Below are 18,712 nucleotides of genomic sequence, written 5' to 3' on the forward strand. Positions count from 1 at the left end.
AAACATGGACTCGAAGTTATCACGCTCCAATCAAATACGATCATTCGCAACGGACTAGCGCTTAGTTCTGGACGCTGCAATGGCACCCAAGTATCTCGACTCGCGCATCGCTCACGCGGTTTACGGGTGAGAAGCGTTTTACGCGCGTAAGCATCTGGACGCGATATAATATTATGTAGCTCTAGTATCTCGAGTACGCGCGAGTAACGCCTCATCTGGACAGGCTCTAACAAGACGCAATTATGCATTGAAATCGAAATGTCAAGGAGCGACGCCGTATGACTGGCAATGTTGCCTTACCTTTACGCATCGTCAAGTTGCGTTTCGTTTCGGTTTGAATTGATCCTTATTCCTTGTAGCTATGACATTGAGCACACTTCGCCCAGTCGTCAGTTGATAGCTCTAAAGTAGTAACTGATTGTAATTGTTTGTAAGAGTTTGTATTATGACTTTATGACATTTGTATCGGTAAATATATGCCATACAGGAGTTACGTAAAATTGTATACCCACGAAATTGTTTTAATTCTTCATTTAATTAACAATTTTAAATTATAATTTATTTAAAAAAATGTGCAATAATTTCCAAACTTTTTACTTTAAGGCTACGTTAAGATAATGCATTAACTTCCGTGTCGTCTGAACGTAGCTTTATTCTAATTTATTACTCACGTGGACACAATTAAAGTGTATATTATTGCCCACTTAAAGAATACGCATACAAAATGTTACTTATTAGGAATTACATATATTTCAATTTATAGAAGAAAAATTAACTTGATATGCAAAGAAATAAAGAATGCTGCTATCGCAAATGGTTTTATTTTTTAAATACTTCTCGTTTCTATCTTGACTTTGAAGTACTATCAGAGAAGTTTATTCATAGGCAGATGTCGCGTTATGTCAAACCCAGCCATAGATCACAGCTGAAGGTGTCTCTTCACAATGGTCCATGCTGGTCTATCAATACACAACAAGCCATGGCCATTGTGTAGACGGGTTAATAGGGAACATGCAAATATAATATTTATGAAAATTTTGCTATTAAAACGTTAAAAAATATAAAAGAAAGGCAAGGTTAATATTTTATAAAATATATTTTTTTGTACAAAAAATACGAATTAAAAGTGAAACGGAACGGATTTCAAAACACCGATCAGCGTTCGGTGACGTCACACCTGCTACCCCGCGTTCCATTTAGGCGCTTTGCAGACGACGGGGCGGCATGGGCCGGTCCATTTCGCTGCGTACGCTCGTCGATGTCTGCGGCTGCCCGCGCCGCGTCAACTGCCTACGAATCAATTTCTTCCATGGTACAAATAACTTTTTAATATTATACTCATGCTCGGTACTGAAGTTTTTTGACAGGATTTCTTTTCGCTAGTGATTTTAATTATAAAACATTAACCAATCAACGACGCTGTTGAATAAATAAACTCCTGTTAAAGTTCAGAAACCGGGCATCAGTCCTCTTCGAACCAGTTAAAGTGTAACTTTTAGTAAAGTAGGTACTATCAGAGAAGTTGTTTCATAGACAGTTGGCGGACCTACGTAATTTAGTCGCTTTTTTTATGAAATAAGGGGGCAAACGAGCAAACGGGTGACCTGATGGAAAGCAACTTCCGTCGCCCATGGACACTCGCGGCATCAGAAGAGCTGCAGGTGCGTTGCCGGCCTTTTAAGAGGGAATAGGGGAAGGTAGTGATGGAAAGGGAACGGAATAAGGGAGGGTAGGGAAGGGAATAGGGTAGGGGATTGGGCCTCCGGTAAACTCACTCACTCGGCGAAACACAGCGCAAGCGCTGTTTCACGCCGGTTTTCTGTGAGGACGTTTCTCCGGTCGAACCGGCCCATTCGTGCCGAAGCATGGCTCTCCCATGGCTTTACGTCAAACCCAGTGCAGCACGATTAATATTAAATTGACATAACCACTAACCCGACCAACTGAGTAGCTCTGACAACTGCATATGAATCAAATACTTCGATGGTACAGTACAATACAGCGATGCGAATTAAGATATTGGCAGTAAGTATATTTGTTATGATATGATATAAGAATGAAGCCAGTAGCGCTTAGACTTTAATATACTGACAAATAGAAGAATTCGTAATATTGTGCGTAGGGTAAGAAATAAATAACACAGAATCGGTAGAATATATTTATTTTTAATCAAATACATAACCAAACATGTATAAACAAAAACATGTAAAAGCGGTAGAATTCAATTTTAAACTTCCGTAGCTATAAACAAATATATTTCAAGCACTTCTTACTGTTTTGTTAATGTTTTATTTATATTGGTAAGTTGATATCTTATATTGACATATTTTTACTGCTGAGCGAATTTTTACTCTTATCTATATTGTTTTGCTTTTTGTAATGATTATATTTGCTGTTCCTATTTTTTTCCTTTTTACCGACTACAGCGATGCGAAAGGTATTGGTTTTGGCAGTATATTTATTAGGGATTATGAATGTAGCGCCTAATCTAGATGCAGTTTCGATAAAAGGAACCGTAATAATGACCGTAAAGCTAGGCCGGTCGCTGAACAAAGAGAAATTCGTCCATTGATCTAAAGTTCCACTCGCACCCAAAAGTATTGGCCTCTCGCTTTTAATTCTTCGGTGTGAAAGAGACAAGCTGTCCCTGCGACGAGCTTTATAATTGGGCTAGTATTTACTTTTGATTAGGAACATTATTGCAATACTCATAAGGGAAATGATAAAGGGGGGAATTCAGAAAAACGGTAAAATTAAGGCCTTCCTAAACGATGTGACCGTCATCTGGTAGAATGAAAAAACCTGAATTCGGAAGTGCTTGAATTAGGAATTTGTGCTTAAGTTTTGCATTAAAATTATCAAGTGATGATTTACATTGTTACAGCAGTGGACGCTTGTCAGTTGTCATTGGATCCCAGCGTTGAATCCATACCCATCCAGCAAGTGATTCAAACCAGTACATCCAGTAGCTGTATCAATGTAAATCAACATGGGAACATAAACGGGTTACAATAGTCTCCGAGCCGAGTGCTCGGTTTCAAATGGTTTTTCGACGCTGATGCTTCCTAGTTTCCTAAGTTATCTAGGTAACTACATTGCTGTGGACCCTAGGTACTTAAATTACTGAAATTATAGTTACGTCAAAAAGAATTCCTATTGGTACGTTTACGATCAACAAAAACGTTATGCAGTTATGCATTTGACATAATTGGGTATGGACTGAGTATTGAGACATATTGTAGAGCGACCATTTCGTTTCATGAACTTAGAAAATATGCATTTTGCTGCAATATATAATGGCATATTAATGGGCAGTTTCAATTCCTTCTGTTCAAATATTTATTCTAAATTCTAAGCTATAAGTTAAATATTTCGCAGTAGGAAAAAAAATTAAGAGGCCGCACTTTTAAATATGCCTAAACACTCAAAAGTCAACGCGGCAAGGATTTCACTTGTCAGCTATATACACTTTATAAGGCTAAATATAATATCAATTAATCTGTAGGTACTCTTGGCATAATAATTGCTTATTAGGAAGGATTGAATCAAGAAATTGACGTTCTAAGCTAGTATACTAGGAGCTAGATACAATATACTTATTCGTAAATTTTCTAGAATATGCAAATATGCACGCTTTAAGGACCTCTAGATAGGATTTAAGCATATTTTAAGATTCACTACACTCAGTTAAATTTGGATTTTTATTGCTATACAAAATTTTATTCACTGCACATTTTATTTCTATTAATTAACAAGGAGTACTGTTGGAACTTAAAAGTTTTGTAAGCAGACTATTTTACAAAAGTTGTTAATATTAAATAATTATTTAGTCAATACCACAGATTATAGAAGACAATACAGTTACGAAATCTCTAAGTTTGTAACAAAAAGTATATCCGATGGAAATACAAAACAAAACGGCTTTTTTTTTTAATTAATTAAATTATTATCTGTGTATTATATATTCAGAACACTAAAGTCTTGGTAAATTAAAGTTAGGAACTACTTATACCTTCTAAAAAGGTTTCGAATCCATAAACTAATGTATTTATTAATAGTCAGTTTCTATTACGTTAGTTGGAACAGAGTTGGATACATTTTTAAGAATATAAAATGAAACAAGCCATACAAACTTTAAAGATATAAAATTCAATTCATCATTAATATTCTGAGTTCCATACAAAATTATTAAGGCATATGTTTTAATATCATTGAATATTTAAACACTTTCTATTTAGGAAAACTTGCTCTACACTACTCACTTTTACTACTACGATATACCGTGTCTACTTAGTGAAATCTAATCTAAGCATCTACTCTAATGCTACTAATATTAAAATTGTGTTTCAAAATATCTTAAGATTTTGGCTAATCTAGCAGCAGTAGCAGTCACTTAATGTTTAAAATCGATAATGTATAAAAAGGTTTCAACTGTAACCTTTTTTAGGTTAAGAATTTCTGAGTCGATAAAGGGCTGGGAATTTTATAAACCATTGAGGTCAAAGGTTGCGAAGTCTCGTGACTCCAAAGCGAAGGTTTTCTCATTAACATTAGCTAAAACGAATAACGGCTATTATATCAAAGTAGAGCAGAGCGTATCGACATTAAACTTTGTTTAAAATAACCTAATATGCTAAGTACTCACATACGGTTTTGCTCGATCGAGCAATAACGTCGAGCAAAACTCGCGGCTCGGGATTTCGTCCACATATTCAGCATTACTCGATAGTTTTACTCTAAATCGATATATTTAATTCCATCGAGCCGGCTCGATGCGAGCCTTCGAGCTGTGAGTTTTGCGGTCCACACTAATAATTACTAGATTTGGAGTAATACTATCGAGCAAAACCGCATGTGAGTACTTAGCAATAGAGAGCTTCGCTTGGAGTTGAAGGAGGAAAAATCCAAGGAATAAGAACTAGCTAACTACGTCATTTTTTTGAAAATTCTTTCAGCCGTTTCCGAGGATCTGAATATATTATATGAATGTACAAGTATAGCCTCTTTAAAATGTGTCTTCAGTGATTTAGTGACTGCTACTACAATCAATACAAAATAATTATTGACTAGCAACAAATTAAATGCTATATAACTTAGTATATTATAACCTTTGTAAAGCCCAAATTTGACTAGATATACAAATTAACGCAAATCAATTCGTTGTTAAACTTCGATAATATTTCTATCGTTGTTTTTATTGCTTTCATTATTTTAACAATACCTTACCTCTAATCTAACCTTAGGTTTAAGTTGTTACATGAGTACTAAATCTCAATTTTATCTATTTTATTCTGTAGTATAGGTAACCTTATACGAGTATTATAGGAATATTTGGAATAACATGTTAAAAATCGAAATAAAGATGAGCTGAAAATTCTAAACTGTACCTAGTGGTAGACCTATTCAGTATTCACTAATGTGTCAACTAAATCACAGGTTGTCTTTTCTATGGGATGTGGATTTCATAGTATTGTAGATATAATAAATTATTGTAAAACTGATTAAAGTTTCATCATAATTACCTAGTATTTTCTTAATAGAGTTATATATGCAGCGTATTCGAGGCCTACCAGTATTTGTCTGTGTTATGAATTGTCCGATGTGTCAGACATAATAAGCAAGTATGTAATAACTAATATGTATATTGTATAGGTACGGCATACGCGTATAAAATAATATGTTCGTTAGTATGTGGGATAGTGTTTATATTTGACAGACCTTTTGGCTCAAGAAGATAAACTTATATTATTCTATAATAGTTTTGAAGATAGTAAAGTAGGGAAAGCAATGAGAACGATAAAACGGTTGTTTCAATTTTCCAAGAGACTTAACCGAAAGCTCGACATTAAAATGTCTTTATCTGATTCGAGATTTATTACGGTTTAGATTAAAGGGGTTTACCCTAACACTGTACAATCAAGTAAATAAAGTATTATTTCAAGTTTAAATTAAAAGAAACAAAACTATTAGGGTGAGACCGCACTAAAGCGACACAACCCGACGCGACGCGACACTAATTGATGTTCCACAGAACACAATGTACATAGTATATTCCATTGAACGTGAAGTGCGGTCTCACTTATTATTATATAAGTTATTACTTATTAGTATTCATAGTCTATTGGTACTTTATTTGCAAGAACAATTTAAAGTATCAATGTAGTTTATAGATACCTATAGGTTACCTTAATACTTTTGATAATAATGATTCTATTAAAATTGTAATGAATGCTACTTGCATACAGGTATAGAGCTAGTAAAACCAATTTCCTAATGGCTTGAAAAATCTTCGTTTTGAAGATTTTGACATTTCGCTACGGCTTGTGTCTTGAACCACGAGATTAGCAACATCCTTTGACATTATTAATATTAAATAAGTTTTGTACCTTTCCTCGTGGTTTGACCATAGGGAAATATTTAAGGTGAAATTCTTTAAATGTTACGACCTACGAAATTACGTTACATTTGAATTAGCCTTACGGAGTTATGGACCTTTCAACCAATACAAGAAAGCGTTATTTTGGTCACGTGTAAATTCAGTATTCCAATGATTGCAGTCCGTTTATTTTACCTCTCATCTTATGCCAACGACATAAGGTTAACTTTACACCAACTCCGAGGTAAAATAACCCTGAATACTAACTCTATAACAAGCAGAATGTATAACTGTACAGTAATAATATCACCCCGACGCAGTCTACTTAAGAGAGACTTCACTTAGTTCTAATCTGAACTACGAATCCTAGAATATTGCTTTCCTTAAGCCACGTTACGACTAGAAACTATCAAACTATTAATATTGCTACGTTACATTATTGCTTAGATATTGCTAGTTTGGACAAGATCACTTGTTGGTTGACTGAACCTCACAAAATTCCTTTTCTTACTTAAGTATTGCTGTGGATGAAAATAACAATATAAAAATTATTTGGTATTAGTACAATAAATTCCTTGAAATTTATGTCATAATATAATGTAAAATATTGCTTTGTTGGAAGAATGGAAAATTTTCTCATACGCTCGTTAGTTGAAATACTATTCTGGGAGAAAAATAATTTGTGGAAATTTCAATTTAAATGGAATTTATAAGTAGTAAGTATTTTAATTTTTTTTTATATTTTCATAGATTTTGTCAATGTAATATTTTACCACATAAATGGTAATGTTGTTATATTAGTTAAATCTAATTCTATAAAAATTGTAAAGAAGAAAACTTGGTACATTAATATTTACAGTCTAATATCGGTATATATTTTTGTATATAAGTTAATTAATGTAGTACTTAAATATATAGTCACTACAACTATGATAACATTAGTATAAATATTTGAATAAAATATTTTGTTTCGATTTCTTAAAAGCTTGCGCTTTCTACTAAGACAAGAATTAAGAAAGATCGTAGGGATGTACAGGGTGCATATATATTACAATTAGCGACTACGAAGAGGAATATTCAAATCGAGTACGAAAGAAGTATGAAGTTACCGATCACTAAAATAATAATTTACAACAATAATCAAATTCCGAAAAACAATATCACAATATTTATATATTACTACTTTATGTTCGATGTTATGTTCGTTAATTAAATTTCTCAATATCTAGCTTGTAAGCACCAAAAATATCTAAAAACCTAGAAAATATCAATAAAGTTAAATATAAATACAATCTAGTATTGCTTATGATTACATTATATTGCTTGTTACGCGCAACCTTTGTCATACCACGTAATGTAACAGGTTACACCAAAAATCATTTTCACTTCAGTTAAACATCCTTCCAAAATGAGCACGGGAAATATTTAATTTTAATGTTCCTATAAAAATATTCTAATATTATTTTTTTTATGTTGAAATATATTTCTTATTTCTTAAATAGTCCTATAACGGATATAAATAAAAATAATTTTTGTTTTGTTGTTCGTTATGACAGTTCGTTTAACCCGTTACATTTTGTTTTTAAGATTTCAAAGTAAAGAGCTACCTATGTGGCACTAACAAAATTAAAAGGATTTAGATCACTAGTATTAGGTACTAATACAAGATCTTGTGCCTTTCTCATTTCATTTTATTAATATTTTATTTATTCCCAAGGAATATATTAATTTCAATAAATTGGTAGGATTATAATTGACAGGGTTGAATTATAATAATTCAGAATTGACCACCGAATTCAAAAATACTAACCAAACGTATAACATATTATTTTTATTTTTCAATTAATATTCGAATTATTTGGGAAATGTTTTAAACAACACATTAGTTTTAAATCGTAGGTTGGTAGGTTTTCGTTAAAGTTTATTTTTTAACTAACACGCTTTTTTATCGTACTAAAATATCTCATCATATTTTTTAATTTTCGTCATTTTGTATATTTAATTTATTTTATTGCTTTTTGTTACGTAGTATCCATTATGTAGATTACCTTTTGTATTAAGTATAAAATAAAATGAGAAATATTATACTTTTCGCTTCTAGATGTTACTGACTGGCCCGTATTCCAGTTTATGTACAATTAGTTAATTATACCATTATTTCAGTTAAAAGTTTTTTATTTAACAGTCATGTGGCTCTGCTGCCTTTAAGATAATATTTTATTGACATAATTATATAACTGGTCACTGGCACGAAAGCGCACGTATCGTGTAAACGCGGCACAAGACTTGAGGTCTACGACGCTACGAAACTCTACGGGAATACTGCTGTGCTAGACAGCGGTGCGCGACTCAATAGTGCCTACTTTATTATTGCTTTTCGAATACCCATTTCTCCTGGACACCTCGTGCCCACCTTTAACCTAGTTACAGCTACTTAGCCTACATTAGTTTATTGCCAGTTACTCTCGACTCTAACGTACACTCATCTAAAGGCATGCTCGCTGGAGCGACGCAGCCCGTCCCTCGTTGTCGCTGGGCACGCCCGCCGCCCGTCCGTCTGAAGACGCTTCGCGATTTCGAATGACCTCGTAAATACACTCGAATAGTTTCGGCAAAATTCGACGACGAGAAGTTCACAATATGGGGAATGTTTTTGAAGCGATCGAGTTTCGGGAGGGTCGACGTTCGTGCGGGAGGAGGAGGGTGTTGACTGTTGTGTTCGCGTGTGTAATATGGGGGGTGCGGGGCGCGGGACGGGTGCGGCGCGGGGCCGCTAAGGCACTGTCGCGAGCGGCGAGGCGGCGCTGGCGGGCGCGGCAGCGTGTGCGGAGCTTCGGACGGAAAAGTTTGGCAAGTTCCTTACCGAGACGGACGCGGCGCCCGGGCGCTCCGCCGCCGTCCACCGACGAGCTAGGCGCTCGACGTTCGCATCTCAACGCTATACTTACACCCTAGGACTCTCTAACCTACATTGCAGTTGTAAAATCACCTACAAAAGATATTAGTTTCATTCGTATTTCAATACTTCTATGTATATAAGGGTATAATTTAGTGACGAGTATATACATAATTCAATTTAATGTTACCGGGACGTATGACGCTCCGGCCTATCGCCGCGTCGGCGGCGCTACGGGGTCGTACCTTATTCGTTGTTTCCGAAACGTTGCTCGATTCGGCCGCGCGGCGCCGGTCGCCGGTCGCGGACCCGACCGACGCCGCGAGCTCGCCTCAATTAAACTTGTAAATTTATAATAATACACTAGGAAGCTAAATTCATATTAATACTTTTCGTTTAGTACATAGCGGAGCCCGGGGCTCCGGGCCCCGAGGGCGGCTACTCCGGCTCGGGGCTGGGGGCGTCGTCGTCGCGCACGCACGCCGACTCTTGGTGCTTGTTGAGGTAGCTCTTGAGGGCGAAGGTCTTGTGGCAGCGCGGGCACTCGTAGTTCTTGTCGGCCGAATGCGTCTGCATGTGCGCGCGCAGGTTGGAGCGGTCGGCGAACGCCTTGCCGCAGTGGGCGCACCCGTAGGGCTTCTCGCCGGTGTGCGAGCGCAGGTGGCCCTGCAGCAGCCACGGCCGCGAGAACAGCTTGCCGCACACGCCGCACACGTGCGACAGCTGGTGGGTGAGCACGTGCATGGCGAGCGCCGGCATGGACACGTACGCCTTGCCGCACTCGCCGCAGCGCTTGGCGGCCACGCTGTCGAGGCTGCGGTGCGTCTGCTTGTGGCGCGACAGGTTGGAGGAGGTGGCGTAGCGCTTGCCGCATTCGCTACACGTGTACTTGGCCTTGGGCTCGGGCTGCTGCGCGCTCTCGACGGGGGCAGTGGCGTAGTTGCGGCGCTTGGAGCGGCCGTCGCTGACGAAGAAGGCGTCGTAGGTGTAGGCGACCGTCTCGCGGGGCGGCTGGTCGGGCTCGGGTGGTGGCGGTGCGGGCTCCGGCGGCGCGGGCTCGGGTGCCGGCGCGGTCAGGAACACGGCGTGCTGGCTCAGGTCGAGAATGGCGTGCGCGGCGTTGAGGTCCTCTTCCGCGCGGTGGAGGTAGGCGCGCTCGTCGAGGCAGTAGGGTCGGTAGATGTCCTTCTTCTTGGGCGGCAGGGAGAGGAGAGTGCCAGTGCTGGTGTAGCACATGGAGAGGGACTTGCCGCTCGCCGGTGGCGGAGGGGGGGAGACAGAGGGGAGCGCGTGCAGGAGGGGCTCGGTGGGGGCGGAGGGCAGAAGAGCGTAGGAGACAGGCTGAGGGGGCGGGGGCGGCGGCGGGGGCGCCGGGGAGCCCGGCAGCTGCGCCGTGAACTGGGTGGAAGGCTGCTCCTCGGTGTAACCTGCACGACAACGATCACGTTAATATATCTTGGAATTAACTTTGTTGTGTTAAATGTTTTTACAATCAGAAGTTACAACAAAAATCACAGTAATATAATAATTATTAATAATTATCAATGCATGTTTAACTCTACTGCGAGAACAAGTTAGAAACTTCGCTAAAATATTGTTCTACATCCATGCTAATCGGTTTGTTTAGCATCGATGTATGTAATTTTCAATCATAAAAACATGGAAAGTATTAAATATTTACCTAATTGCCTATGCTATATTTATATTTGACAAACACAGTTCTATCGATTTAATTTCGCCAGCTCCGTGAGTAACGATGGGAGCCAATATTGTGTCACCTTAACCTTCAAAAACATCTAAATTATACCATACACTTTTTAGCCCATGGTAGACAAGCAGGGACCAAAGAGTGTACGCTAAAAAGGGAACAATTTACGGTTAACTATCAAAAGTAATATAAGATCACCTTGATCTCCTCATGCACGAAACAAAGAAACTTCGCTTCGCAATAAAATCGTTGCAAGTAATGCAATAAGCGACTCTCTAAAGCTAACAGCTGAGAAGGCAGCACTTGAGCACTTGATGCTCCTAATAGGATGGAAAATACCACTGAACATTTTGTTACGCAAAAATGGAACCGGTGAAACAATAAATGAACAAGCTTTGTTGCATTCTGAATATTTAACAATACGAATATTATGTTATATTAAATAAAAGAACAATTTGATCGCAGTACGAATTATATTTGTTATAATATAATGTTGCATTGATATAATTTAACTATTAATTGGTTTCGACTTTCGAACAATTGATTCGTCGAATGCAATACAAAATTGTTCCTTTTGTTGCAGGCAATAAAGTCCAGTTTTCATATTTTACGTAAGGAATAGAACATCTGGTAAAGTGATTTTATTTGTTAGGTAAAAGTTATCTGGCAGGCAACACCTACGGCACAAAAATTGTTAGTGGAGGAGCAGCGAATTACTTAAATTTTTTTCTGCAAAATATTTTATAATAATCCTGAATCCATACTAGTCTATATGTTACCTCAACGCCCAAACCGTTGAACTAATTTTGGCACAACAGAGATGCGGGCGTCATCTAGTGTGTTTTTATTTTTACTTTATCACCTTCTAGATAATAATAAACCATTTTTGATTCTCATCTAATAAAATCATAGAAATTATTTCAACGTGTCAAAGCTTGGCCATTGTAGGTAGGTAATGTCGTAGCGACTGTTGCCTGTTATCCGCTTAATGCAACTAATTCAATTATGGTCCAATGTCTGTTTTGTTTCACATTCGTTATGATTTAAACAACAGGTAGATCGTGAATATAAGTATTTTAAAACTAGAAAACTTTTTTTTTTTTCGATAGGGTCTAAGCTACTGGTCTCGTTATGACCATGGTAGTTTAACCGGCGGCGGAGTCGTGGTGTAGGCTCACGCGATCCCGCGGCCCGCCCAAGACGCATAGTGGAGTACCGCCGAGTTTTTAGTGGGTAGGGGCTGCGTCCACCACCATCTTCGGACGCAGCAGAGACCCACATACTTGCGGATAGGACCCCATCCCCCGCAAGATGCTTAAAAGCATTTTCTCGGCGCAAAAAAAAAAAAAAAAATGGTAGTTTAACCGTGGCTATAACTAGTCTGTTGCTAGTTGGTTTGGAGATACTTAGAACTTTTTAGATTTGAAATTACGGTGGAACGAGAAAGCAAACTGAAAATTTTGGAACACCCCAGAAACTTAATTCACTTACGTCTAACTTATAAATATAATAATAATAATCTAATACTAGCTGTTCCGGTGAACTACATGTCACTTTAAAACCTTCCCTGGACTTCTACGAATATTTTAAGACTAAAATCAGCCCAATCCGTTTAGCCGTTTTCGAGTTTTAGCGCGACTAACATATTTGAAAATCGATTTTTATATATAAGATAAATCGATCCTAAAGAGCGTACGATATACTAGGTATCCATACTAATATTATAAATATACAAAAGTGTGTTTAGCTGTTACCTTTTCATGCCCAAACTCCTAAACCAATTTTGCTGAAATTAAGTATAGATGAAGCTCTGAGTCCCGGGAAAGGACAGAGGATACTTTTATTTTGAAAAGAAAAGTACGGTTCCCGCGCGCGAAACGAATTTTGCACAACGTCATATGGTTGTAGCATAATATGAGCACTCATATCACAGAGATGGACAGTTACACGCGTCAGTCTCTGATGGACTGAAGTGATTCCAGACTGACCGTGTACCCTACTCTAACAGGCAAACATTAGGCACGCACATTCGAGAAAACAAATATTATTTTTTTTTTATTAAGAAGGCACGTCCCTTTAGCCCTGACGTCACTGCGACCCATGAGGATCTATTGTGACTTCTTCGCACTATAGTATCATCCCCAAGCCAATACTGCTCATAAATTGAACGATATGGTTGGGGTTGGTGTCACGAATTTCCTCGTGGGGACCTAGGTGCCTAGTCCTGTGCTGTAGTTGAGCAGGACAGTCGAGGAGAAGGTGATCATACGAATATGATGTTAGTAATTTTTGTTTTCTCGAATGCTCGTGCCTAATTTTGCCTGTTTATAATCGATAAAAAGAAAATCGGGCTATATCTATACCGAAATATCATTTACGTTTCTCGGATCAAACAATCAAACGTTCAGTTACGCAGCGCGGTGTCAGCCCCACTCTCAATGAAGTTAAACCCTAATCCCTAATCCCGGATATTCTGGATAATACCTTACCAGGTATCCTGGGTAAAACCTTGCCGGTTATCCGGATAATCCCTGGTAGGGTGTCCGGGTAATACCTTGCTGGGTATACTGGAAATGCCTGCAGGTCGGGTCACGGGTGTCCGGGTAATACCTGTCAGGGTGTCCTCAGACAGAGAGATGCGGTTGCAGAGAGTAGACGGACTTACTATTAATCTGTTTCAAACACTAGAGGTATTAGATTTTTATTCACACCATTGACAAAAGTTTAGTACCAATTGCTGAGAATATTTCAAATGTTCACACAATGGGTTTTTGGTCTCGTTTAGTATTTGTGTAAGTATCTGAATGTATTTAAAGCTGAAAATATTCAAAAAATCTAAAACAGAATTAATTTTGTATGAAAATAAATCTTATCATCTAAATACAACTCAGCGCACGAGGTTCAATATCAACTCTGTGGTCATTTCGTAATATTTTATACAGTAGTGTAATGTGAACTATTTTCAACATGCACATGACGTCCTGGCTAAGCTTATGCATGGTCGAGCAATTCCCCACGAGGTATTCCACAACATATTTCTGTAAGTCGTTGCATATTACAACCTAAATATTTCTGTAGGAAAGGCATGCGAAATATTACGGACCGTACGTGGATACTATGACAATATGGAAATGAAAATGTCCTTTCCCTGGACCCTACAATCATCATAATTATCTGATATCTACATACCCAACGAAATCAGTTCATCGGTTTGGACGTGACGAAAAAGACAGACAGACACATTTTTTTAATTAAATTGATATGAAAATTATGAAATGAAATAAAAATATATCTATTTCTAAATAGGTTAACAAAGTTAACACTTTTAGAACGTCGCATCTACATGAGGCCTACCACCGGTTCGGGAACTACCCCGGCGAGAAGAACCGGCGTAAGAAACTCGCAATTGAATTGCCAATTTTGATCAATTTCGAAACAATAAAAGGCTGTAACATACATGTTATATAAGAAATGGAATAAAACACGTAGCGCTTAAATGCCCTAACGAACAGAGATCGGCGGGACATTGATTGGCAATCAGCACGCCCTTTGAAATGCCCAAACATCACCTGTCCAACAATGTGAACGCTATATTTCTGAATATGTCAATCAAGCTCAAAACTTTGCCATTTCACATTGCGCTTTTTCGGTGTAAACTTTTCCTGGCATCGAAGCTAAGCTAAAAAGTTTCAATTTTTACCTCACTGCAGTGAAGTCAAATACGGTGACGTTATAGCTATTTTCAATTTACATTACTCAATACTATTGTATTTTGTAGTTTTTATGTAGGTAAGTACTTGAAGTGGGTATTAATGAAATACAGTTGTATTTTTACTTCAATGAAATAAATAATAATTAAGGGGGCTCATATACAAGAAAAGCATTTTTTTGTCTATTTTTTGCTTGATAATATTAAATGGCATCTACGGAAACGTAATGGTACGGTACCCTTCGTGCGTGAGTCCAACTCGCACTTGGCCGATTATTTAATTCAATAAATTAAACTTAATCACACCAAAGAAAAGTTCTGTTTTGCACATTCTACATACACTAATATACTACCGACCATGTCCTAAACTAATATTTCGCTGTCAATAGTAAACTAGAAACTTATAATTGGTAGATGTTTGCAAATTCATAAGTCTCGAAAGGGGAATGTTTGTTTACCGCAGCTTGCCAATACTTGTACCTAAGACTTCGTATAAACAAAGTTAAATGGTCTTTACTAACGCTGTCACTTCCTGGGAAAGTTTCCATGATAAATTTAAATAAAATAAAAGTATAGAGAGTATTGAATAGCAAAGTTCTTTTTACATATTTATTTACCTTTAAAACAATACACATTACAAAACATAATCAAGAAACCACGAAGGTTTATTAAGATGACATTACAAGTTAGCACGAAATCATTACTTTTAAGTGATATTTTTTGTTCACGTACAAGTAAAACTACGATCGCTCATAGGTCTCGCCCAGTGGCAGGCACTATAAAAATTATGCTATCTTAAGTTTCTATTTGAGTGAAAAATCATTATTTGCATTCAGAAATGTTAATGTCAGTTACTTTAGTCAGGTCTTCATTATATTTTTCGGATATAATATTATTTAGTTAGTCCCCTGCGTACCCAGGCAGCCTCAGCTACTAACTTTCCATTGAGTAAATTAATAATTAAAGAAATCTTCATTCAAGAAATTCAAAGCTAAAGTTGTTTATTAAATAAATAGTTGCTAAAGTATATATAAAACAATAACATTATGAGAAGTTAAACTACATTAAGAGAAAGTAACAATTATGGAGCTGAGTAGATCGAAATAACTCCGGATTCCAATGAATCATTGAGTCACAAGTCCTGGGCTGGGAGTTGCGAACAAAATCAATAGACGGTGTGAAGGAAGCACGAGTTATTCTCTAATAACTTGCGACCTGTAGCGCTGCAACCTGTAGCTCACCTTTGAAATACCTCGAATATTACTAAGAAATTCAGCTAATTTCAATCCGAGTTCAGTTTAAAGTGACGTATAGGGTTATTTTGTAGACAGTTTGTAATTGATATAAGAAATGAGCTGTTGGGCAACGATGAATAACGAAGTTTTGTATCATTTAAAAGCTTTAAGCAAAATTACAGTATCCCGCAGAAACCATATCTTTTAACATAAAGTAGTATGTAGTACTTTGTAAATCTAGATCCTGAAGTACTATCATGCCCCGTTAAGACAAAATTCTTTTTTATGTTTTTGCAACATTAGTCGCCAAAATCCAGGTTTTACGTTGTATGAATCTGCCAAGATCCCTTGACGAAAATTCCTTTAGTAGCTGTTTAATTATGACGGAGAGCTGGTGACCAAATCGGTCATGTGGCTTCAGCTGTATTAAAACTTCGTTAGCTACTTCCCTGAACAACATTTTCTAATAATCTGCGTGCTGGTAGGCCAGGCCGTGGGCGTTGGATGTGCGTGTAGTAGCTGGGGAAAAAAATGTAGGCTTTTACTTTACTTTAATTTTTTTCCAAACATCTGCTTTGTACTTCCTGTGTACCCAAAAAAAAAATTAAGTCGATCGGGTGGTGGGAAGGGGTTGCCAGCGTTAATCAAAAATAGGAAAATAATTATTATTTTCATATGGGCTCAGCTGTGTTGGCTTTTTTCTAACGCGAGATTAATTAGTATGTAATCCCCAAAAAATATCCAGACAAAAATATCGGTGAAAAGGTTTTCATTCATTATTATCTATATGTAAAAATTATAAACTATAATTCCATTAATGGCAGGAGGGTGATGAGCTTGCTGTCCGATATTTGATTGTCAGCCGGCTGGTATCCCCTCCACGTCCGCTTTTGTCTACCCCTCAGCGATTTTTTGTACGAAATTCAACGATTTCAACAATTGTTTTCGCTACCTTCCCACCGATATTTTTGTCTGGATATTTTTTGGAGATTACATACTAGGTAACTAATCTTGCGTCAGAAAAAAAGCCCATGTGACTACAGCACCCACCGCCCACGGCCTGCCAGCACGCAGATTATCAGAAAAGGTTGTTCAGGAAAGTAGCTAACGGAGTTACACAAAAATTGTGGATTTTTGCAAATGTCAAGTGCCTATCTGTAGCCATTATTGATATCAAGCAAAAAAGGCCAAACAAATCACGTATGTTGTATGGGAGGCCCTTGCATGTTTATTTTATTTTTAGCATTTGTTGTTAAAGCTGCAACATAAATACACAATCTGTAAAAAAATCAGTATTCTAGCTAAGTATAACGTTTCTTGAGAGATACAGCTTGGAGACGGACAAACCAACAGACAATGAAGTCTTAGTAAATGGGTTCCGATTTTACCCTAAAACTAGAGTTGTACGCAATATGTACTGCAGTATGAAGTGTTGAAATATCAATAACTCTCAGAACCTTTCGGTACATTGTAAAAATGTAATAGTCTGGATGGCTTTTCATTTTGTCCGTAACTTTTTTAGTTTTTCATTACGGGATTCCTGTTTTCAATATTGGAAAATTTCACGAACCTTTTCAATACAAATGAACACAGGTTATTTTCCGTGGAACAGGTATTCTGAATTTATAAAGCGAATGAGGTAGTTTTCATTTTTGTAGTCCCGTAGCTCAATCTCGGAACCATTAGAATTCCGTTGTCTCCAAAAATTTAGCAATTTTCTACTTCCTAAACAGGTATAGGTACAAGTTGGAAGCCGGCTACATGAAGCGGCAGCAGACGACGTGTCGTCGCGACACTAGGTACTTAGGTTTCGATGTATTTCTATGAATACCTAAGTGTCGCAAGCTTCGTGTCGCTAGCTGCGGAGGGTATTTCATAGAAATACATACAAAACAGTAGTGTCGTTGCGACACAATATCGTCTGCGGTTGCTTCATGTCGCCAGCTGCCAACCGGCACATTTATTGCTTCAATGAAAATTTGAAAAATTGACAAAATAGATTCATAAAAAGCGGAAGATATTTTTGGTCTACTATTATTATAACCTCAGCAAATTCACTACAATTAAATAAGAAAAACTGTCCTTTCACTATTTTAATAGCAAAAAAGAAACATTTCTTTAGACTGCACTTTTTCTACTAATTACTATGATAAAATAGCAAGTCAAACATACTAAGCTCAAAAAATTATACTAGGAACTTCCATAAAGGCCTGATAAGTCCAAGTAAATAAAATAATAGTGAAGTTGAGCAGGGAAGAATCCCTCGGCATTAGTAATAGTTTGCTAAGTGCAAATGTCGTTCGAAATGCCAAGCAGCTTGCCCGCTTTTCTGACTATTTTCAGTATTCTGCTACTAAGTTTGGGTGAAATCTATAAATATAGCATTATATAACTCGAAGATGACTGACTGACATAGTGATCAATCAACGCACAGCCCAAACCCACTGGACGGATCGGGCTGAAGTAGATGCAGGTAGATGTTATGACGTCGTTACGTCGTAGGCATCCGCTAAGAAAGGGGGTAAATAGGGGATGAAAGATTGAATGTGCTAATAATCCTTAACGCGAGTGAAGCCGCGGGCAAAAGCTTAGTGTAGTTATAAATCGTAATCGTTTAATAAACCTAGTAGTATACACTTTGATCAAATATTTCTGATCTAAGCTGGCTTAATCGAAGAGTATACAGGTATATAGTGCCACAGAGGTGATAGATTAAGACGTATTCTAGGTAGCTACTGACACACTCAAAAACAAGTTCCGGCAGGTCGCGCGCATGCCGTTAATTACT

General features: G+C 37.5%; 1 protein-coding gene across 1 annotated transcript in view; it reads right to left on the bottom strand.

Annotated features, from left to right (window-relative positions):
• Positions 1-8,320: 8,320 nt before the first annotated feature.
• LOC121738403 (transcriptional repressor scratch 2-like) overlaps positions 8,321-18,712 on the bottom strand; it is a 53,541-nt gene continuing 43,149 nt past the window's right edge. Inside the window, exon 2 of the mRNA XM_042130430.1 lies at positions 8,321-10,699. Coding sequence (XP_041986364.1) covers positions 9,711-10,699 — 989 coding nt within the window. The 3' untranslated portion in view covers positions 8,321-9,710. The remainder of the gene's footprint in view (positions 10,700-18,712) is intronic.

The sequence above is a fragment of the Aricia agestis genome, chromosome Z (genome assembly GCF_905147365.1).
Source record: "Aricia agestis chromosome Z, ilAriAges1.1, whole genome shotgun sequence".
NCBI lineage: Eukaryota > Metazoa > Arthropoda > Insecta > Lepidoptera > Lycaenidae > Aricia > Aricia agestis.